The sequence below is a fragment of the Nothoprocta perdicaria genome, unplaced genomic scaffold, assembly GCF_003342845.1.
Source record: "Nothoprocta perdicaria isolate Ctin4 unplaced genomic scaffold, notPer1 scaffold_161, whole genome shotgun sequence".
Taxonomy (NCBI): domain Eukaryota; kingdom Metazoa; phylum Chordata; class Aves; order Tinamiformes; family Tinamidae; genus Nothoprocta; species Nothoprocta perdicaria.
In genome coordinates this window covers 1113749-1136727 of record NW_020454772.1, presented here as the reverse complement: position 1 = coordinate 1136727, position 22979 = coordinate 1113749, and the positions used below count along the sequence as shown (strand labels likewise).

The following is a 22979-nucleotide window of genomic DNA, read 5'->3' as shown; positions in this document are numbered from 1 at the left end:
CATCTAATGGGCAATCTTGTTTTATTACTCTTTCAGCATCTTGGCTTCAAATTTGTAATTTCAGAATGAATAAGCATTTGGATTGCCATGCACTACACGATCAAGTTATCTCCCAAAGGAAGGACCAAGGTTTTCAGTATGAAAACTGGTCTCATCTCAAAGCACAACAAAGCTGATTTATAACAACTGTGAAAAGCAGACTTGAACAAAAGGAATATTGAATCATACTGCATTTCAAGATCAAAATTTTTCCTAGTATGTCCTGCAACTATCTGATTTTCGTGCATTAGCAGTACATTTGTAACGGTATTTCAATAAAACGTTTGCAAGATTTTTTTTTCTCCACGGGGAAGCCAACTGAACAGTAATTCCTGCTCTTCTCTAGACATGGATAACTTGCAAACCTTTGTGACGAGGCTGCAGGTGTTGTGCTTTTAGTCTGATCCTAGGAACTGCTGCAGGTAACAAGAGCTACCTGCAGGTTTCCAAACCTCTTGCTGCTCCAAGGCCCACGCTGGTGGCCAGGCTACTGGTATCCAAAGCCTGCAGCCTCCCTGTTCCTCTCACCAGCACCTCAACCCAAGGAGGCTACTGGGCCACAAGCCCCACGAAGCACCAGGAGGGGCCGGCGGCTACAGGTCATCCCAGAAGATGAGGAAATTGCCAGAGATTCATGCTGGGAAGTGCAAGAAACAGCGGTCTTGGCAGTGGAAGGATTAAGTGTGGAGCTGGTAGCCACAATAAAATCCTAAATCTGTGCTTTTAAATCTTAATTGTCAGTTATCTAAGTTGGGTAGAAAAAAATTACAGAAACAAGATAAAAACTATTTAAAAATCTAATAAACTTAGGCTGATGCCTTTGTGTTTGTCAAGTCATACTCCAGCTAGCGAGCCTAACAATGTTCACACCAGGATTACTTTGATGAAATACCCTCAGAGTTTTCATTCTATCACAGACAAATGGGAGATGCCATAAGGAACATTATTTTTCCGAATGATGTTATAGCAGCCTCATTCAAAAAATAAGAAGTTTACTTTTAGGATTTTCTTTTTAAATCTATTAGAGAAATAATAATGTTGTTCTTGATTCCGCCCTTCCCTTTGGAACCTTTGCAATGTCTTAAAACTGATTACACCAGTTCATCTTTCTGGAAGAAAATCTGAACTTAGTGACTCAGTGGCCACAAAATATTCACAGAATTAATGTAACCAAATAATATCTCCCAACTTGCTTTTAAAAACTCTGCTAATTAACATAAAGACTGTATTTAATGATAGCTCTGAAAAGAGTGCTTCAGTGCTGCAAATTTACATTTAAGAAACTGTTCTTAAAAGAAAGAAAGAAAACATTTTATTTGGATGCACCAAATAAAAATGCAACTCACTGTTTTGCCTTGGAGGCTCTGAGGAGTAATAGGCTGCAAACTCAGAGCTGCTGGCATTGACCTTCTGTCAGGCACAAAGACATGCTGTATAAAAACAAAATTGCACAGTATGAGCCATAGTTATTTAAAGAACCAACGACTGTTACATATTTAAAAAAAAAAAGTCAGTTTTCTTGTCATGACAAATTTCTTCTGATTTGTGATGGCTTTGATTCATCATGTTCTCTGCTGATGTACTAGCCTGGACACTCATCTTGACCTCTACATTTTAGAATATCAGGATAATCTCATAATGAGATACCCCTACTCATAAGCATCTGAAAAGGACAATTTTAGTTTTTAAACTAGCACTGAAAACCACTTGAGAAAAACACTGAAAACCACCTCTTCACAGATGAGATGGCTTCCAGTGTCCAACAGAGCTAGTGTTTGTAAATGGTCAGTCTCCTGCTACCCACTTCTCAGCAAAGGGTTTGGGTTTTTAAGAGGAAAGGCTAACTGTAGGACTGAGAAAGAGTAAAGAGTGTAAACAACCGAAGAAAGTGTGGCGTAAGAAAAAATACATATTTAATATGTACACACACACACATCAGAAAACAAAACATGGCTGAAAAACTTTCAAAACGAAAGTTCATAAAAAATTGTAAGATTTTTAAACTGCTTTAAGATGCAGCTTGAAATCTAATTTATGTTTGGAGATTCAACCATAATAAGGACACCTGAGCTAAAGATTAAAGAAACAGCCTCATGAAACTTAGAAGCATTTTATAGAGCTGATTCTAGAAAATCTATTGGTTTAGATCCAATTTAGAGGATACAAAGGAGTGAGATGTCTGCAATTCCCAAGTTACACTGAAAAATACATTTACTGTGTCCTTTTCTCCCTTTAAGAGAAATGGAAAGGGCATGGGCAACAATATTAGGACATCTTTTCATCAAACAAATGAGGGAAATTGCACGATTTTTTTTTTAAGCAAGACTTTCGCCATGAAAACATCATGATGTAATTTAATCTACATTGTAATGAAATATACTATAGTGGAACACGTAAGTTTTACAGAAATCAGACACTTTTTGCTAAAAATACATACAATTTCTTTTTTTTCTTTAATATTAAAACAGATATTTTACCTTAGCATGATGCGTCCTGTGCCTGCGATCAATAGTTACATCTCCCCTTTGCACCGGCGAAGACACTTCTGATCGATAGGTCCGCTGTGGGGAATATCCTTGGAAACCAGCTATTGAACCATGAGAAGGTGAGGTGGGAATCGAATGCATAGCCTGATCAGAAATATTAATCATAGTTTTGGGGCTACTTAACGTACTGTGTCTCGTAAGAGTCGTTTGCTTATTGTAAAACTGGCGCTGCTGCCACTCGTAGAGCTGCCACATCGTGTCGTCGCGCAGGGACCTGCGCTTGTCCTCGGCGGCGCCGGGCGCCGGGGCGGCCGCGCGCTCGTAGGCCACGGCCGCGGGGCCCGCCGCGCTGCACACGCTGTCGGGCCGCGCTTTGCTGTTCCTGGGCAGCGTCCGGTAGCCTTCCGGGTAGCGCGGCAGCACCTGGGCGCGGTGGCTCGGCATGTTCCTGGGCAGCGTCTGGTACGAGATGATGCTGGAACACAGAGGTTGCCTCTGATTAGGCGGCGGCGTTAGTACGGAAATAGGAAGCTACTCAATGACTGCTTGGTCCGTCCGTCCGTCCGTCCATCCATCCATCCACCCACCCCTCTCTATCTTTCTTTGGAAGACCCCAAGGTTCATTTTAAAAATGCACCCGCTAAAAAGGCAATTAGATAATCAACTAAACAATCAAATGCATTATAAGTAGCTGAAATCAGATCCTATCTCGTCCGACTACCCACTTGACAGCCTTTTCTGTATTTCGTCTTTCCATCAGCGTAACAGTGCAGTGTGAATTCCAGATCAAATCTTGTGCCTATGGCTGGCTAGACTGAAGTTTTGAAAGTTTAGAAATTCTTTACTGTTCCCAACAGGAGCAGATACTAAATGTTTTCTTGCTTCAAAGTGGAAAATGTCTCCTATTATTTCTTTTAGAAAATCTTAAGCCATTACTATGCACATCAAATAGTTATGTATTTGTAACAGCAGGCCAAGGAAAACGAGCAATTATTCTTCAGTAAAATTATATTGTTCAACCACTAGTGACAAGCCAGTTCATATCAGCTATTCGAATGAAATAAAGAACAAAGCGTTTCTTTGCATGATATTTTGGATGATTTTCAAATAAAGCATTTCAAGCCTTATGAGCTGATCTGCTGTCATATCAAATCCCTACACGTTAGAGTCATTTAGCAACTTCTAGGCAGCAGCATTAGTTGAGGTGCACTATTTTCCAGAGCGAAATATGAACGTGCACTTAAGTATTTCTTGCCTTTTCAGAGGTAAGGAGATAGCTCAGAGACACTGCCTCATTCAGCCACCTTGATGAGTGTCACCTATCGCCTTTCGCTATGGGACCCAGGGTGGACGCTTTCCAGAGGGAGGAAGAAGAAAAAGCTCGTCTCAAACTGGACTTCATCTCAACCTGGGCTTCATCTCAAACGGATTCAGCCATTAGAGGGCAGCAATTTCCAGCTGCACCTTGATCAGCCTCATTGCAGCTGTGGCCCTAGACCTGCAGGGCATGGGGAGCTGAAGGCAGCTCAACCAGGGAATGACTTCAGCGCCAGAGGACTTGAGAGGAGTGACCCAGGGCAAAGGCAGGGTAAGGCAGAACTACCTGTGCTGGATTCTAGGCCAGAACTAGTAAGGAAACGAGGGCAGAACCTACCTTCCACTGGAAAGAGCGAGTTAAGCTGCGTATTTATGACCGCTTGGAACATTCTGCAGATGAAAGTTGCTACAGAGCTTTACCAACATGCAATCTGACTACAGTTTCTGAGGCTTTCCTTGAATTAATGAAGTACTATCCCCATTCTATAGACTGGGCAAACTTGCTACTTTCGCTGAAAATTTGCATTTTTGGGCTTCGAATCACCAAGAAGTCTGTGACCAAAAACAAGGAAATAGATTCTTCATCCTGTTCCATCACTAAAATCTGCTTAAATAACTCTATATTTCTTCATGTCATTAACTATAAGACCTTACTAATGTTAATTATGATAATAAAATATATATTACATAATGTATTAATTATGTATTTTATAATATTAATATATCCCATATAATATATATAATTACAGATAAGTGTTTATAAGCATGTTATGATAATTATTCATAATCGATGGCAATTATCATTACATAAGGCTTTCTTTCTATCTCCTTATTTAAAAATCAAACCACCAAGATGCTCTGGGGTTCAATTCCTGACTTTCAAAATACTATTTTATCTACTAGAAATGACTTTGCTGCAGTTTGAGGTTTTCATGAAGAAATCCAGTAGTTCGAAGCTTCTCTCACTGAAGCTCCTCCCCCATTTTATTAATTAATACTCTAATCCTGTTGCCTTTTTAAAAAGTCCTGGGCAACTTAAAGGAACGCTGTGAGAGGCTTCCAATACACAGAGAGGAATTTAAATTCTCCTTGCAATTCCTCATGTTCAAGAGCATTTATGAAGCTGTTTCCATCTTTTAGACTATGAAAACTGTAGAAGGCCAAGAACATGAATATTTTACATCATCTGATAGAAGATTCCCCAACAGCCTGTTGATATTGTATAGTTTATTCTCATTGAATCCTCCTAAAAAACACAACTCTTCGACAGCGTTACAGCTTCTGACTGCAGAAAGGACAGTGCCACCATGACGCAGAGCACCCCAGGCTGCAAAGCATTTAGCGAATGCACTCGGCCTTGTGCAACTGCCCCAAATGTCTCATGTGTCCCAGAGCACTAAGGGGGGCCACTCTGTGTGCAGATATCTCCCCGTCACCCACTGACGCCAGCCTGCTCAGCAGCACAAGGCCAATACAGAGGGGTGCTGCATTTTGCAAGGCTCCCCTTGCTCGCGCGGCTCTTGCAAAACTGGATGTCTCTCTCCACAGAAGCAGCAGATAGCAGCTTCAAAAATTAAAATACCTGTTGCTATCGTTAATTTCTGAGGCAGTTGCAAAGTTGCTAAGAGGTCAGCCTGTTCCTCTAAACGAACAGCACCTTTTCCATAAATCTTTTTCACTCCATCCTGAGCAGCAGCTACTTCATGAATACTTATTTAACTAAGACTCTGTCTTTTCACATTGCAGTACACCTAGAAGTCCTAATCTTCTCTTTTTTTTCAGTCTCTCACATCACCAGGATCCCATCTGGTCCCCGAGGATTCCCCTCACACAGCCGGAGCCTGAGAGCGCAGTTTTGGAAAGCAGCCTTGGGGCAGCAAGCAAGGACTGCCTTCCTCAAAAACAGAATTCTGGAATTCAACAGCCCTTATGAAAACTATCTTGCCACTTTCCCTCCAAACCTTAAGCTTAAGCTTTAAGCTACGCTTAATCTGGAGCTTCTTTCTACTCTCTGTCACCGAGTTCAATTCTACTTAAATTTCTGTCTCCAGCCTTAATCTGGCCATCCAAACCAAGCCAAAATTTAAAATTTAAATGAAGCCACCTTTTAGAGACTACTACACACTAGAAATTCTTTTAATTCTCCAATGCAACCTCCACACATCAACGTGTGGAGGATGCTATAAAGACAATTTCTCTTTTTCTTTGGCAGTTTTATATGGAATTGAAGATCTAAGAATACTTCTTGTGCAATCCATGCCATTCATAGTTCAATCATAAACACCAAAGAACAAAATACTTCTGAGAAGTAATATATTCTTAATAGCACTTCCAATTCTCATAGTAAAATCAGTGTGTTTCAAAATACAGCCAATGCAAAGTCATGGTAAGAACCATCACGAATAAGAGGGATAAAGACCTAAGGTTTTAATGTGCACAGTCGCAAACCTGCAGAGCTATTCACATCTCCAGTGTGCGGATGCACTTTTCACAGCCCAATTTAGATTACCTAATTGCATGAAAGAGCTTTCTCCGTTCTCGTTACCCAACGCACACAATAAACACACGTCCGAGCGCGGAAGCCGCTTGCTGTAGCGCAAACACAAACCTGATCAAACTATCCGCTTGACGCAACAACACTTTAACAAGCCCTAATTATATTTAATGAAGGAGTAAAGGCAAGGGGAAAACTTTCAACAAATTTTGGCAAGCTTAAGGCAGAATAATGGAAATTACCTCAGCTTTGCCAAGAAACAAAATAAACACCAAGCCTGTAATTTAGTATTTCGGGAAAACAGCTCTTCTGAACTTGAGTAGATCTTAATCTCGGCTCTATCGATCACCTCCAAGTGAAGGCCTTAGATGTCAACTTTCACAGCATCTCCTGTGATACCATCCCCATCGCTTCTAACTAATGAAATCAGCTTTTGTACATGACCAGTAGAGCTGCCTGTCCGTAAGCCTGGCAGAAAGCAACGTCCCTACACTTCTGTCAAACAGAAGAAGTGCTACAGGCATTAGATTAAATGCTGCCAATCACTCACACACCATTTTAAATCTTCATAAATAAGCACGGGAACTTAATATTAGAACTGGGAGATGTTTTCTTCCAGCAGGAAAAAAAAAGCTTTAAGCATCAAGTTAGATAGAAACTTAAATAATTTATTATTTACTCTAAGGTAAAGATTCTCTCCTTCTTCTACTAAGCTTGTTTAAGTGTTAAAAGCTGCCTAGAATATATTTTGAAGAATTTTACATGAAATTTTATTATAAGACCTCATAAGTAAAACAAAGAGATAGAGCAATTTCAAGAACAAATTTTAGGAGGAAAAGAAATTTTATGATTGATGACACCTTCACTCTGCTAAGATAGAGAAATTTTTAGCATCTGAAAGGGATTCTATTTATTCATTAAGTAACTAACAACTTAAAGCTTCCTAATAATCACTGAGTGCTAATAAAATAGGAAACTAATGGAACTTCTCTGAGTAAGCATCCTGGTAATTCTTACAAGGAGTAATGAACTATGTATTTACAGGACAAAGACTGATAATACATAAAGGAGCGAGCCGGGATACAAGTGGAAATGCTCTTTAGTAGAAACCCCAGCTACAAAAATGAATAGAGAAGTAAAACAGTCCTTACCCTCTTGTTTCCTCTTCTTGCCCTTTCCCTCTCTGTATCTTGATCCACTGCTCCAGCTGCAGCATGGAATTGGTTCTCTGCATGACCCGCTCGGAGTCGGCGTACGAGGGGGCTGCGCCGTGCGGGGCTCCGTCGCCGGCCTCCGCCAGGGCCCCCCCAGCAGCTCTGGCCTCAGAGCCGTTCAGGTGCACGGGCCTGAAGGGCCCGGCCTGGCCGGCGCCGGCGGGCAAGGTCCTGTATTCCGACCCCAAAGGATGCAGCTTGACGCTGTTGATCTTCGTCAGCGGTTTGTCTTGCCCGACTTTCTGGAATCCGTATTTCTCAGCTTCCAGAGCTTTCTTCTCCTCGTGTTTGTTCACTTCTTTGTTTTTCTGGTTATTTGGCATCTCTGGCTTAATTAGCACCCGGTGGTTGGAAATGTTATTTGTTTCTCGAGGTGGTGTGTTTTCAGTGGTTAGCTTCTCTACTCTAGAAAGGAACATATGACAAGCTGTAACATCAACAAAACACACGTAGAGAAAAATAAAGCGAATCCCTTGGTGATTTCAGGGTTGTTTTGGGCTCAAATGCTCTGCGAGATAAATCCTGGGCACATTTGCACAACAATCAACATCAATTTTTTTGTTAAGCTTCTCTATTTCTTCACTATATTGAAAGTTAGGAGAAATTTTTCAAGCTAGCTCCAATTATCCTCCTTCAGTAAGAGTCAAAGCTTCCAGATGTCAACAGCCTGAAATTCAGACTGTTTTTAAATCAGGCTTCAAAAATGGGAGCACATTATGTTGCTGACTAGCCTGTGACTCACAAAATTACTGCATTTATCCTGTAATGAGTTCCTTAAAACAAAACAAACAAACAAACAAGGCAAAACCCACAACAGCTTCTCATGGCCGCTGGCATCAATTAGGTTTCTCTGGCATGTTATCACTTTGGCTCTTCTACACTTTCTGGAAAATGATTGTGGCTTCTCTAATTTTATAAAGGAAAATAGCTGCTGACTGAGGAACTGTACCAGAGAAATAAGTATATATTTCTAGAGCAGTCACTGTATGGAGTTTTATTAGCCTCCTTTTGAGATTCCAAAATGTCATGAAGCTGCATCTTGTTTGGAACTGGGATCTGAACATCCAGTTCAGATGGTGACACAAAAACACACACACACACAGAAAAAACAAAAAATGTACTATCAACATATTTGGGCATATGAGGGAGAAAGAGGAAAATAGATAAAGTTCTTAAAGGACTACATGTGTATATAAACCAAAAGAAAGAACAAATCCAATATAGTTTAAGGTTATGTTAAGTAAGTTTTCAAATAGGTTTGCATCTTTTTTTTTTTTTTTTTGCAAATACATTATTTTTCTTTGCAATTGTACGTGCAAAAGGCCACCACACAAACAAATGAGCAAGAGCACAAGAACGACCACCTCAGTGAAGAATACTCCAAGTAGAAATTTTCCAAGCAGAGCAACTCCCTATGTAACTGCGCACATTTTTGCTTGCCCAGTCTAGAACATGAAGCTAAACATTCAACCCATCTGCATTTCTCCAAAAAATTATTCAAGACAAAGGTTCCCACCAGGTTAGCTATTTGGGACAGCACACACGTACCAATGTACCAAGTTCCAATGGGACTTGATGATCTACTTGATGATCTACTGATGAACTTGATGAGCTACTCATCTCATGTGTGTGGCCTTGGTTACATGCATCAGCACTGTTTCTTAAACACAGCATGGATTTTCTTTACCATTAACTACAGAGGTTAGATACAGATGACACATTCTGCCAATAGAAAGGAGCTGGCAGTATTTCTGCCCGCAGTAATTTCTAGAGGAAAGCAAAAACGAAAGAAAACAGTGAAAAAAGAAATGTTTTTTATGGGTTTTTTTGCTGGAGAGGAAGGACACTTGACAGAACTGCCATCCTCACATCATCTTTTCTATCATTCCCAGGTATCAGCAAAGAACTATCATGCCAGTGTCCCACCACACTTTAAAAGTATGGGCTTTTTTTCCAAGACTTTAAGAATGTTCCTAAGAAGACCCAAACTTTTCAGCTTGGCTTACTTCTCAGCAGTATGCAATAAACTGGACTGTCTCCTCCCTCTGCTTCAAAACTACACTATGCAGTGGTTTACCAAATACTAGAGGCGCTTTTCAAAGAAAGTGGATAAGGAAACCCTCAATTTCCCAAAATTATCTACCAAAACCAAAAAAACTTCACGTCGCAGTCAGCACTCTAGAATTTGAAAATACGTAATATCTTGGAAACCATTCTGCACACAGGCAATTTTTAATGTACATGCCCTACACACAGCCACATATACACAGTAATAGTAAAATATGTGATTTACAGCAAAAGATCTGTTGCCATTTTACAGAGGGAGACATTGGTTTCTCTCAGGATATGCATCAGATGGGCATCAAACTCAAGACTGAACCCAGTGCTCTGCCCATGATACCGCATTTCCCTCTGGAGATCTTAACTTAAAAAAGAATAAGAAGAAAATCACTCAGCTCTTTTCCATAGGATCTGTATCACTTGTTTCTCTGGCCTGTGTTACACACAACAGAGCCAAGCATTTCTCTTTGACATCCAGTTTGATGGTGAACTGACTGACTGACTGACACCCAGATTGATAAATAGAGACTCCTGGGCTCTCCTTTAATCCAAGGATTATTTCAGTCTACTAAAGTGTCTGCAAAAGATCTCATTCAACAGCAGAGATTCCAAATAGGAAAGAACTACCAGAAACGAGTATATAAGTATAACAAACATAAAACCATGTTTGTGAAGACACCTTCACCAGGACTTGCATGGTAATTTAAAAATGGGAGAGGGAAGAGACAAAAAAAAGAAAAAAGCCTAGGCAAAGTGGGCTTCAACATACGCTGCATACCATTTACAGGCTTCATCAACAAACCAGGAATAAACAGAGAAGGAAAATAATATTTCCAACTGTTTAAAATATATAAATTAATCTAAAAGTTTTCCTTTTGTAACATTAGCATTAGACAGTATTACACTGTAACAGACAGACTATATCACTAGTGAGGCAACTAAGCAGGTAGTGGCGCAAGAAAAGAAAAACACATCTGTTCAAGCACAGCAAGGTTGGCAACCCCCGCCGTGGATGTCATTAGGCTGACGAGCACTTCTAGAAACCAGAACTTCTCTGCAGCACACGCAGCTGCCATCGAAAGGACAGAAAAATCCTGGGGAACAGGGGAATCGGGCTGCACTCAGGGTAGAACCAGTAAATCACAAGGTTGGGGCCTGTTAGCATCTACAAACGCAAGCAAACAAGAGCATAAAATACATATACAAGAGCATAAGTACAACTTAACTACAGCCTGCAGGGACACAGCACGCATGACTAAAATGTTTTGCTCATCTAGAAAGGCTGCCTCAGATCATACGTTAAGCGATAAGCTTAAGTAGTTCCTGACTGATTAAAGTATTTATGTTCAATTATTTTGATAGGTCCCCTCAGGACATTATTAAACTTGAAACTATTATCTAGGCAAAATAAAAGCGCCTAGAAAACAGTAATTACAGTTAAGTTCATGGGACAAAATACAGAATAGCTGTCCTTTCCTCAGCTCTGCATCGGAGGGAGTTTCTCCATTGCAAGCTGATACTACTTCAAGATGAATTCTTAAATAAATGGTTCCATTTTAATTTTCCAACTCAACATCTCATTTCTGTATTATGTGGCTCTTTACATATGGAAAGTGAGAACAGCTGATGGACTACTTAGCAAAAAATTACTCATTTTTTAAATATTCTTATTATCTCTTTTCCTTCTAAGCAACTCTTATCCTCAGAAAGATGAAGACACAGATCCTACCACTGAAATTATTTAAATTTGAATAATACAGCTTGACAGATTGTTGGGTTAAGGTTTTCAGAGTATCCTCAGCACAGAAGGCTCTCAAGTTCTCAATTTCAAGAACCATACTGCAAATACTCTGATTTACCACTGGGCAATTCACATCAAAATTCACGTACAACTGGCTCAACATTAATTTGTATATATTTTAAAGAGAAAAGAGTCTCTTAAAAACATTAGCTATGATTTCTCAAATAGCTGGTCTGCTGGAAAGTCAATATCATATTAGAAACTCTACAATAATAAGGAATTGAGAAAAAAGGCACCAGCTCAATTTCTGATTCCACCAAAACCATTTATCTTGAAAGCCACCCGCATGCCAAACTTTAGATTACTCAGAGATGAGGTAATACAAGGCTTAATACTTAACAGATTTTTACATGGAATAAGCAGGATTTCTTCTGGATAAGATCATGCCATGCTCTATGGTTCATTTTAAGGTCCAATATGAGAGCCAGAAGATGAATTCTTTAGAAACAGATGTTAGAGCAATTTTATTTTCTCGATTATAGCTAACAGACATAAAAATCTAGGAGACTTCATCGGTGTTGAAATGTATCTTCTATCAAGTGATTACTTTAAGGATATTAAAACCCCCTAAAGAGGTCAAGTTGCTATTTTGTTCTATTTTTTTTTGCCTGAATTAAAACAAAAGGTTGATGCTAAATAGATGCTTTTCTTGTCTCTGACACTTGAGTGCTGGCAAGCCATTCATCATGGGTATTAGATTGCGAATGACTCATTTTTGTGCTAAGCACCAACACCAAGGCAAGGCAGGTGGCAAGAACGTGTAGCTGGGCAAGGTGTCAGATAAGCTCAGCAGCACTGACAGCCCTTCACCTTGTGGCTGTTTCTTGTCGGGCCCCTGGAACAGGGAGAATTCAGTCCTGGAATGGGTCCTTTGAAAGGAGGCGGCAGCCAAGCATTCGGGGAGGCCGGGCTACCTCTAACAGCAGCAAACGGCACTTGGGGCACAACAAAAGCAACTGGGGAGGCCTGGCCTAGGAAGCTAAACATCCCAGCAAAGCCGGATCAAGAGGAGGTCAGCGCTTGCTAAATACCTTGATACCCTGTGAGGCTGCAAACATGACTCTACACCTGTATCAATGAACCCAATAAAAGAGTGACTATTTACATTGAAATTTCATTTAGAATGCTTCTTATGTTAAAATATATATCACAAGTAATTCTATAATAATTTTTTATATATTGAAATTTACTAAATACCTTCTGTAGAACATTGTCTCTTACAAGGTACTATGAAAAGATCAACTAATCAGAGAGAGATAGTGTTTTTGACATGTTTTCTCCCCTACTGTAAAGATGTCTTCTTCAAACGTTCAATCTTTACAGTACTGCACATAACAAATGATTGTTTTTAAAGAAATGAAGGTCCATTCACTGGTTCAAATTGATTCATCACGACCCACTTACCTATCACTTGTCTAAGGGTTTGAAAATTAAAAGTATTAAACTAAATTAGACCTACCTGACTAAAAAATCTTCTCTTCTTTTGTAGGTACCTCAACTATTTACAATGCACTCACAGTGCAGCCCAACACGTATTTTTTCAAATGAAGTTTATTATTAACTAATCTAGATGAGACTTTTATCCTGTCAAAGTAACCTCATTATTTTAATTGTCATCTCTTTTAAAAGTCTGCCATGGAGAAACTAAAGTGAAACTGGTGAAACTAAGGCAAATAGGAAGTACCTACTTGTATTCTATCTTACTCTCTGTTCCCCTTTTCTGCATATCACCTTTTCTGCATATTACAGGAGATTAACACCACATCTTTGTAGGAAACCACACCTAATCATACACAACTTAATGATGAAAACTAGACCTACCAGCCATCCCTTCTACAAGCTGAAATCTTGCATTTAGTACAGAGAATGATGGGTTTTTTTGTCTCAATCTATTTTACTGTGCTGTTTGATACAAAAAAATGAAATACTTGGTATATTATATATATATATATATATATAGTAAGGTAATATAGCATATTACTTTATGTATATAGTAAGGTAATTGAATAGAAAGTTACAATCTCTTTCAATTGAGCAAGTTCTGTGAATTCACTTTTCTGGAAAAAAACTGCACCTTTTCCTTCTTTGGTACCTGTTTTTATTTGAAATTTCTTGTAATTTAGCACCAGAATAGCAGGAAGTAAAAGTGCAAAAGCAGAACTAGAGACAGCAGCCATCACCCTGCATCAGCCAACATCCTCCAGGTACCACTTAATTTGTTGCCACTGACTAAATTAACTAATCAGTTTTCCTTATTCTAGACCCCTGCTTTTAAGACACCTATAGTCAGAACAGAACTTAGATTTGCAATGCCAAAGTTTTATCCATTAGTGCTGAATTACCAAGGGTCCTTAAACGTAAGAAGCACATACTTCAGCTGATTTATATTTTATTTAAACCCAATAAAACAAAAATCATTCAAATAAATACAAGAAAAAAATGCATTGATCCACTGCTTTGCCAATCCACATTACCTTTTCACAGGCTCTGTCTGCACAAGTGCTGCATCTGTCATGGCTTTCATCCACAACTCCATTTCCTTCCCTGTATCTGTGCAGAAATAATAGGTCCTCATGTTTGGATGAGCTGCCTGATTGGAAATGACATGGTCATTGCAATAAAAATATATGATTCTGTAAAAGAAGAGAGGCAAATGTTGTTACTGTCTACTTGTTCTATTCCTTTTTTATTTAATAAGATTTCTGAAAACAGTATTATCAGAAAAAAAATTGAAAGAAATATTTTAGCTATGTTCCTCTTAATTAATTTACATTTAATAATTTCTTATAATTTTCCTAGTTGCTCCTTCATTAATACAATCGATTAAAAGCCCTTACAGTTCTTAAAAAAAGAAATCTCGATCATTCATTAATGTAAATGAATATAAATAACATGTTTTGGTAAAGATTTTCACAGTTGCAACAGTATAGTAAATTTTAATTTGTACTTACCATTGTAAATAAGTGATGTGCAGCGTAATAGACATTAAGAAGCTCATAGTCAAAAGGAGCTCATAACACAAACAAACAAACAAAATAGGTCAGGAGAAAATATTTAGTAATTTACTTATAATACCTGATTTATAACACAAAATCAGCTATGAAACATTCCTAGCAATGATTCATGCAATGCCGTGATTTGAATGATAATAAAAAACACATTTTATTTACATATATAAATAGAACATATCTAAATAACCACATAATCTTCATTAATGAAAATCTAGCTATGGAAGCACTTCACAACTCCAGAATCCAAATACTATTTCAGACTCTTGTACTACAACTAAAAGGCTAGTAATAAACAATATTACAATATTTCCCCTTTCCCTTATTCTAATAGTGATGCTTGTATTTACACCTGACTAACCACTAGAATCCTTTGATACAGTATTATTCAAAGAAAATCCAGAAGTTGTTTGTCAGCCCTACCGTGCATAAAAAAAACATATTCAGTCAAACATTGTGATCACTACACACTCATACTCTCAGATATAAAACTGAACTGAAAAATTGGATTTTCTCACCTTAAAGGCGTATTTGCGGTTAATATGGTCTTCAGGAGAAAGAACAGATATCTGAAAACTGGGTAGAAGTATGCTACCCAATATTCCTTCTTCTTTCTCATCTAGAAATACATAATCCTTGATTAGGAAAATGAAGTATTTTGATGCATGAGATTCTCATTCAGGCACTTATTACTTGGAAGCTTGTATTTAACAAAACCCGACTGTATCCAAAAGTGCATTGCTAGGGATGAGCACAGTCAGCCCAGGGGTCGTGCCAGAGAAACTTGAAGACTTTACCCTGTCATTAGCCCACCCTCTGTGATAAATCCAGCAAGGACAGCAATGACAATGACATCAATGATGCTGCGAGGGAATTTGATTCTGCCACCTCCAGAGCCCTTTCTGGATGCGGTTCACACTAGTCAGACCTGTCCTTCTTGCTGGAAAATGACAGGGGGTCTACCTCTCTGAGGAATATTTCCTGAATGTTTCCCCTGGAAAACCAAAATAAGTATCTTTCCTCCAAATGGAAAATTTTCCTCTGAAGTCTCACACTAAATAAAATCACTGCAGTGGAAAAAATCAGCTTTTAATCCAACTTCAACTGCATTTCTTAAAATAAAGAACTATGGAGTCATTAATATTTCTTAATATAGAATGGAGATATTTTGATTAATGATGAAACATAAAAGGTGAGAAATTTGCAGAAATCTGTAATGAGACCTCAGAAGACATATTTAGTACGCTGACCCTGGTGGCACTGACACAAAAAGATGCCCTCTACTGAAATTTGTTGGTCAATTTGTTTGTCAGTTTTCCTCAAACACTTTATGCAGCTGATATAGCAAAATGGATATGCAAGGTTTCATTACCTTTAAAATACGTATTTCTAACAAAATATACCATTTTCTATATATCGTACTTAAAATTCTTTGTTTTATGAATTAAACAGGAATACGTTTATCAAAAAAGGGTGAAGGTCTTTGGTTCTTATCTGTCCTAATTTATCATATGCTTAAGTGTATTTGATTTTGGTTAAGGTTACCAATAACTAGAATAAGAAAACAAAAAATAAATAATCGTTAGGCTATATGTAAATATTGCATGTTCTATACCAATCTGGGTCCATGATTTTCTGTTGGTCAGCAGCACATGGAAGGGACCTAAAACCAAAGCCACTAATACTCAGCGTAGTGAAGTACAGGTGACCTGAAGAGGGCCATCTTCAGCCTTCTCCTGAGATGGGTAAGTATTAAAAAAGAAAGAGCAGCAGCAAAAATCCCTCTGCACGTGCCCATGGTGTAAACGCCTGCGTGAGCCACCTTACAGAGTCCCTCGCTTAATGGAAACCACCCTGAACAGCTTCCCTTGCAGTTTTCCTTTGGATCATTGCTCAACTGCAGGCAACTTCAAACCTAGAAAGTCGGGTCCACCTTCTAATTCAGCAGTAAGAATAATACCTGCTATCTTTTGTCTATTGAGCTAAAAAATTACCAATGCCTATGAGAGCAGAAGCATTTGAAAACACTGTTTCTGATTGCTGGCCTTGAAGACAATTTGCACGTGTTTCCACTTGTTGACTGATGTCAGGCACATTAAGCCAGGAGATGGTTTTAATTCTCTTTGCCAACAGTGTTCAATCAATAATTACACTCCATTTGTGAGAATATATGTTTTAGATCATTTGCAACAAAAGAAGTATTTCCCCTGAAAATTGTTTTACATAGAATTTTAGAATGATACATAAAAATTACAAATTAGTATTTTAATTGGAAGTCGCAGCCAGCTTTTAAATCCAATTATGCTTTAATAAAGGGATAATTGGATGCGATTCACAAAGTCAATCTTAATTATTTTCCAAATACACAACTTTTATTCCCAACCAATATTCAAAACTGCTCCAAATATTCTTAGTTCAAGATACTGCTCACAATAAGTGACTATATCTGTGTGATTAACATGAAAAATAGATATTATAAAATTTCAAGCACAGAAAATTAATACTTGTTACAGTTAAACCAGCTATAGAAAAACACACAAAAGGACTAACACATATGTGGATTTCTCTGGTTCTTGTTCAAGCCATTGAATTCTGAAAAGCCACATTTTTCACTGCAGTTATTTACTCAGGAAAAGCTCTTCTCAGCTACATTAGCCTCACATTATTTGCTCCACATAAAAGTTAGGCTTTCTTAACTAGATAGCTAACTGGAGAACTGAACTATAAAAGCACCCTGATTTAAACTTATGAAAGAAATGCAGGGGCTGGATTTAGTTTCAGGTACTCAACTGTCTACTAACAAGGTAGCTTGAAACTACCTCTCCTTGCCACTACTCCAACATTGACTCCGATAACAGCAGCATTTGTTTCTCCATGTTACTCACAGAATATGTAACAAATTTGGAGCTTCTTACTTTCTGTGGACTATGGGTTTGGGAAACATATTCCTCCTCCGCTAGATTAGGTTTTGAGTTGCTTGTTCTAAGCAACTTGCACTCACTGGTGTCATACAAAAGCATTAAACATTTTCCACGGAACAGCTGCACGTCTGGAAGACTTTGCTCTTTGTTAGGGCATCCTGCTGCATTCCATTTCTTGCTTTTAAAAATCTGTTTCCCAAAAGATCAGCTTTTATCCAGACACTGCATCATTCCTTTTTGCTTGCATGCAATATTTGAATAACAGGAGAAAAATGGTACATCTTTGTTCTAGTGCTAAAATCTTTTATTTGTTTCAACAATAACTTCCTTACAGGGAAGCAGGCAGTATTTTACACCTCTCAGTGAAATGCATAAACAATAACGTGTAAGTGCTGACAAAATACAACAAAATCATTTTCCATTTTATCTATAAAACAGATTTAGGCATTAGCTGCCATCATTGCAACTCCAAATGAACAAGTTCCAGAAGTCTGAGGGACTTCTTCTTCAAATGAATCAGGCAACCAGGAATGCAGCATCCTAGGGGATCCCCCTTTTCACTTTCTGAACGAGACTGAATTTATCTCAGACACAAAGTCTGAAGCACAGGATTATAACGCAGGCTTGCTGATTTTAATAGTCATTTATAACATTTTTAAGATTACTGGTATATATGAGCTTAATACCAATTTATCGGCTTTATCTGCTTCCTAGTAAGGGAATAATAGATAAACATTAAGTTTATCATGTGGACAATTTAGACTATTCTCTTATATTTCAGTTTACTTAGTCCACTTTAAAACACAGCTCAGGAAAAAAACCAAGATGGAGGATTTATTGGATTTTGGTGGTTGCTTTGTTATTGAGAGATTCACGTTCAGTTCTTTGGGTCAATTTAAGTCTTAACTCTAAAGCAACGATTCCTCTAGAAGAGAAAGCTTAAAAACTTGCTTAAAACAAGAAAATCCTCCAACAAAAGCCACACAATATGAAACAACTACTTAATTACGTAGAGTAAAATTAGTGCACAACCAATGTCTCCATGACTGAAATTGTAGCCCTGTAGTGACTCAGCAATGGTTTAGTCAAAAATATACCTTCTGAGGGTAAAGAATTATATATTTATAATATAAATATAGATAATAATAATGATTATATCCCAATGATTTGAAATTTATAAATTAATAAACAGCTAAAAATGCACATTCATGACCTGATTTGTCTTGACAAGTGTAGAGACATGCTGCACTTAGAACATGCTGCACTTCTAACAGAACAACATTTTAACTTCTGCAGATACTGCTTGCAGCATTATCACCATCGACACTACTCACACCAATCCATATTTCTGATCCCAAACTGAAAAGCTTTCTTACCTATATATCCTTTGTAAGGCTGCTCATGGCTTTTACTGTTCACTTCCATAGATTCTGCTCTTAGGCCCATTAAACAATCACTTTGGTACAACTTGTTTCAGGATTGAGTGAGTTCCCATACGCACAAATCCCATCTGTTTATCTTCTCAGGAGTACCACAGTTAATCATCGGTCACCGGGATCAGTTTTCTAACATACTGATCTCCAGATTAGAATTATAAGCAGCTAAATACCCCCAATAAGATAAGTCTCATGTAGCTACATAAAGGTACATAGAGGCAGATTTATGTTTTTCTCTATGTAGAGCAGAGACTTTTGCTCATATGGAACTGTTCACTTACCAAGCACACGCTAACCGTTCCTGCATTTCCCAAAGTCAGGGATATCCCTTCCATCTGGCCAAGTCAGAGTTTCACTCTTCCTTCACTAGCCCTTGCATGTTCCCCTTTCAGATACTTAATTTGCCCAAGAAGTCGGATTTTACTTGGTCTATAAACCTTCATAACAACAGCCATGGTGAAAAGCCTACAGCCCAGAACAAGAGTGTATTAAAGAGGTGGCTGTCATGCGATTTGCCCTTTGAGCATACCTGAAAGGCAGGAAGCAATTACGTGAAATTGCTGATTAAGAAAGGAAGAATAGAAGATAATATATCCACCAGGTCAGCATATGGGCAGCTACACCACTTTTATTCATTAAGTTAAGCAGCAGCTTCCTTTATCCTCTATTTGAGTAGAGGGTCAAAATTCATTTTAAAAGACTGTAAATTACAATTAACATAAAAGCACACAGTTGTATCAGGGCTCTTACAGGCTTTATTTTAATGAAGTTCCCTTTTTCTTTCCGCTTCCAGTAAAATGAACCTACCTTCCCCGAATGAAACTTACCTCTGTAGTAGAAGAGACACAGATCTGAGAGCACAAACCATCGCTTCTTCCACAGCTTCATTCCAGTACTGTCCTGTATTAGTCAAAGTGATCACAGAAAAACTTACCGGCTGTTAACAGTAAACAGGTTGGAAAGGCAACTGCCTACTCTGCAACTGTGGCTGGGTGCTAGTTGTTCACTTTTAAGGCTAAACCTAGATACTAAGTATCTCTGATTTCTCATTACAGACCTGTTACTGAACATCAAGATGATAATCCTGGAGGCCTGAGGTTACTATAATTCAATAATTAAAAGAAAGCCAGATTTTTAACAAGCTGGAGACTTCATTTCACAATAAATGCCAAAATTACATACACATGTTAAAAGGAAATGAGTAGGTGAAACTTTAAAAAAAATCTTTCTTTGTTGCTTTCTCAGGAAGCTATCTGCTGAACTTGGTCCTCTGCTACTACCCATACGTGTGAAACAAATTTCTTCCTCATATAAAGTTTATTCCTAAAGCAATTTCATTTTCTTTTATATTTATAAGCAATTTGCACTGCACAGCTGAGAATGGAAGCCTGGCACCAGCACTGCAGTGTAAATAAGCCAAAGCGCTGCAGCAGGCACATCCTGCTAGGCCTGGATTTAATAAATATGTTAATCTGCTGCAGGAAGAAAGGTATGTGTGAATTATCAATATTCCTGTAGTGAATAGCTTTTTGTGACAACTAAGAGGAGAGATTCTATACTGAAATCTGCAGCTCTGCTTATGGCTCAACTAAAAGATTTTTTTTTCTTTTTTTGAGAAAAGTCTGCATAATTTTCAGCCTCTTATTTCAAGCTCTGTTCTTCTTGGGGTGGGATGAGGAGCTGAAAGAGGGGGAATACAAGGAAAAGCAAACAGCAGCTAGGAAAAAGTGTCCAGCAAAAGTTCCAAAAAGCCTTTGCCGCCGAAGTTTGCCTAAGCAGGGTAACCGGGCCCTTCACAGCACCTCACTCCTGGGGACATCAAAGCGATTTAGCCAACGCTAATGAGGCCTGGAGGCGCTCCATGGCCGTCAGCTCCCGTTTCACAGCTGGCCGGGCAGGGACAAAGCGGGATCCGGCTTCCTCACCTCCCGGCCGAGGTCCCCGGCCGCGCAGCAGGTCGGAACGCGGCGCCCCCAGCCCCCCAGACACCAACCTCACAAACCCGACCTCAGCCTGTGGAAAATACCCCGGATTCTGCAGCGCACAGAATGGTCTCGAGCCAATAGATAGATCTGGGTTTTAAGGAGACTATCGCATTCCACTGGGTTTATCCTGTCACTCAACAGGTTGCTGCATGGCCAGAGCCTGCAGGCAGCGAAACCCTCCAGGAATGGTTTTTCTGCCTGGTTTAGACACAGCAGACAGAGGCACATGAGGATTAAACAGCTGCCCTGTCTTTTCGCTACCCGTGTAATAACCACTATTTCCTCCAGCTGTGTTTAAACAACTTCTCTGCAAAGACTTTAAAAGAGTTAAAGACTTAAAGACTTTAAAAGAGTAAAAATTTTTTTCAACTGATTTTTATGATGAATATGCATTTTTATCATTTCTCTATTGGCTTGAAAAAAGCCATTTCTCTATTGGCAGGAAAAAAGAGACATACATAATAGAAAGAATCTTTAGGGCAATCCAATAAGTTTTTACTACTTTTCACACGTGTGAAATTCACTGCAAAGCATCCCAGACAAAAACTGACACCGAAGTGAGGAATTCATCACACTGCAACCGGCATCTGCCTGCATTTTTCAAGTTCTTTGTGTATTTTGTAGAGGTAACAGATACACTAATGCAGTTATTCTGTAGCTGTCTAATGTCATTACTCAACGGAGCATTATTCAATAAGAAGGTAAATATAATTAGTTTAAGAAAAGTACTGATTCCTCCTGATTTACAGCTTCACGTTAATGTTCCCACCATTATATTTTGCACAAGTGACTGTTCTCGAGACATTAAATATATTAGATAACTTACAAAAACAAAAGGAAGAGGGTGGGGAGTACCTGCTTGTAGAGCCAGCCACGCCTGACGACGGGTGCATTAGGATTCCTCTTTATAGAGTTCGATCTCTTCCCAAAATTATGGACCTTCTTTGAAGATCGTGAAGTCTAAATTAAATTGAACAGGTTAAACAAAACTTTGTGTCAGTATTTGTTGACTTTAGAAAAATGATAATGCAGTTTCTTTTATGATCTTTCCCTTATATGTGCCTCTCTGGAGGTTTGCAGAATATGTACTGTATTCCTTTTTTAGATAAGTAATTATTGTAATGGTTGTGATGACTTCAGCATTTCTATCTTTTTCCTCTGTAGGACTTTAAAAGGCAACTCCCCAGACAAGTACTTAAAAAGATTTTTTTTAAAAAACCAAGAAGAAAAATATATTATTTGACCTTCTTGTAAAGTAGGTAGGAGGTCTACCAAACTGCAGAGAGAGAACTAAAACTAATAGAGCTAATATTAACTATGGAAAAAAAATCATCATTTGGGGAAAAAAAAAAAAAACCCCTACTCTGCTTGCATCAAAGCCCTACTTGCAAACATGCTGGGATTTCCACAAGGTATAATTCCAGACTTCTTACTGGGCCTCCCTCTTTTCTTTTCTTTTCTTTTCTTTTCTTTTCTTTTCTTTTCTTTTCTTTTCTTTTCTTTTCTTTTCTTTTCTTTTCTTTTCTTTTCTTTTCTTTNCTTTTCTTTTCTTTTCTTTTCTTTTCTTTTCTTTTCTTTTCTTTTCTTTTCTTTTCTTTTCTTTTCTTTTCTTTTCTTTTCTTTTCTTTTCTTTTTTCTTTTCTTTTCCTTCTCCTCAAGGCGTTTTCCCTCTATCATCTCTTGTTTGGTTTGAATATTGATTATTTCACCTGCTTGCTCTAGGACCTACTTTGAAGTCTTTTTCTCTGTAATACCAGTGCTAATCCCTGCTCTTGACTGGACCTTTCACATCCTCATAGCCATGCAATGATCATGTTAGTTAAGAGAATCACGCAGTTAAGAGAAACTGCATAAATAACCTCTCCAGGACGTCAGTCCTCCTTCACATCAGAAATCAAAAGAAATGGGAAGAGGCCTAAAGAAGGCTCCTGTGCTTTGCCATTCAGGCTTCATTCTTTTCAGCTTATGTTTAGAAAGCTTGGTCTGCAATTAAAATCGCAAAACATTTATTTTGGTTTTAATTTCCGTAAGAACTGGCAACTCGGGGGCCAAGTAACGTGGCAGTGACGCTATCCCACTCTGCAAAAGGGACGTTCAAAATAAGTTTTTCAAGCTGTGTTCTCGGCTCGCCTCCAATTCCGCCCCTTTAATCCGGACAATGCAGCCCTGTGCTTCGCCCTGGCCACCACAGAGGCATTTACCTAATGATAAGGTTAT

The 22979-nt window shown here is 38.5% G+C and overlaps 1 protein-coding gene across 1 annotated transcript in view; it reads right to left on the bottom strand.

Moving 5' to 3' along the window:
• Nucleotides 1–22979, bottom strand: part of LOC112944175 (pleckstrin homology domain-containing family A member 5-like) — a 150536-nt gene that overhangs the window by 38477 nt on the left and 89080 nt on the right. Inside the window, exons 5-11 of the mRNA XM_026035559.1 lie at nucleotides 21618–21722; nucleotides 19605–19677; nucleotides 14939–15039; nucleotides 13887–14002; nucleotides 7488–7955; nucleotides 2517–3000; nucleotides 1386–1469 (exon numbers count right to left, since the gene is read on the bottom strand). Coding sequence (XP_025891344.1) covers nucleotides 1386–1469; nucleotides 2517–3000; nucleotides 7488–7955; nucleotides 13887–14002; nucleotides 14939–15039; nucleotides 19605–19677; nucleotides 21618–21722 — 1431 coding nt within the window. The remainder of the gene's footprint in view (nucleotides 1–1385; nucleotides 1470–2516; nucleotides 3001–7487; nucleotides 7956–13886; nucleotides 14003–14938; nucleotides 15040–19604; nucleotides 19678–21617; nucleotides 21723–22979) is intronic.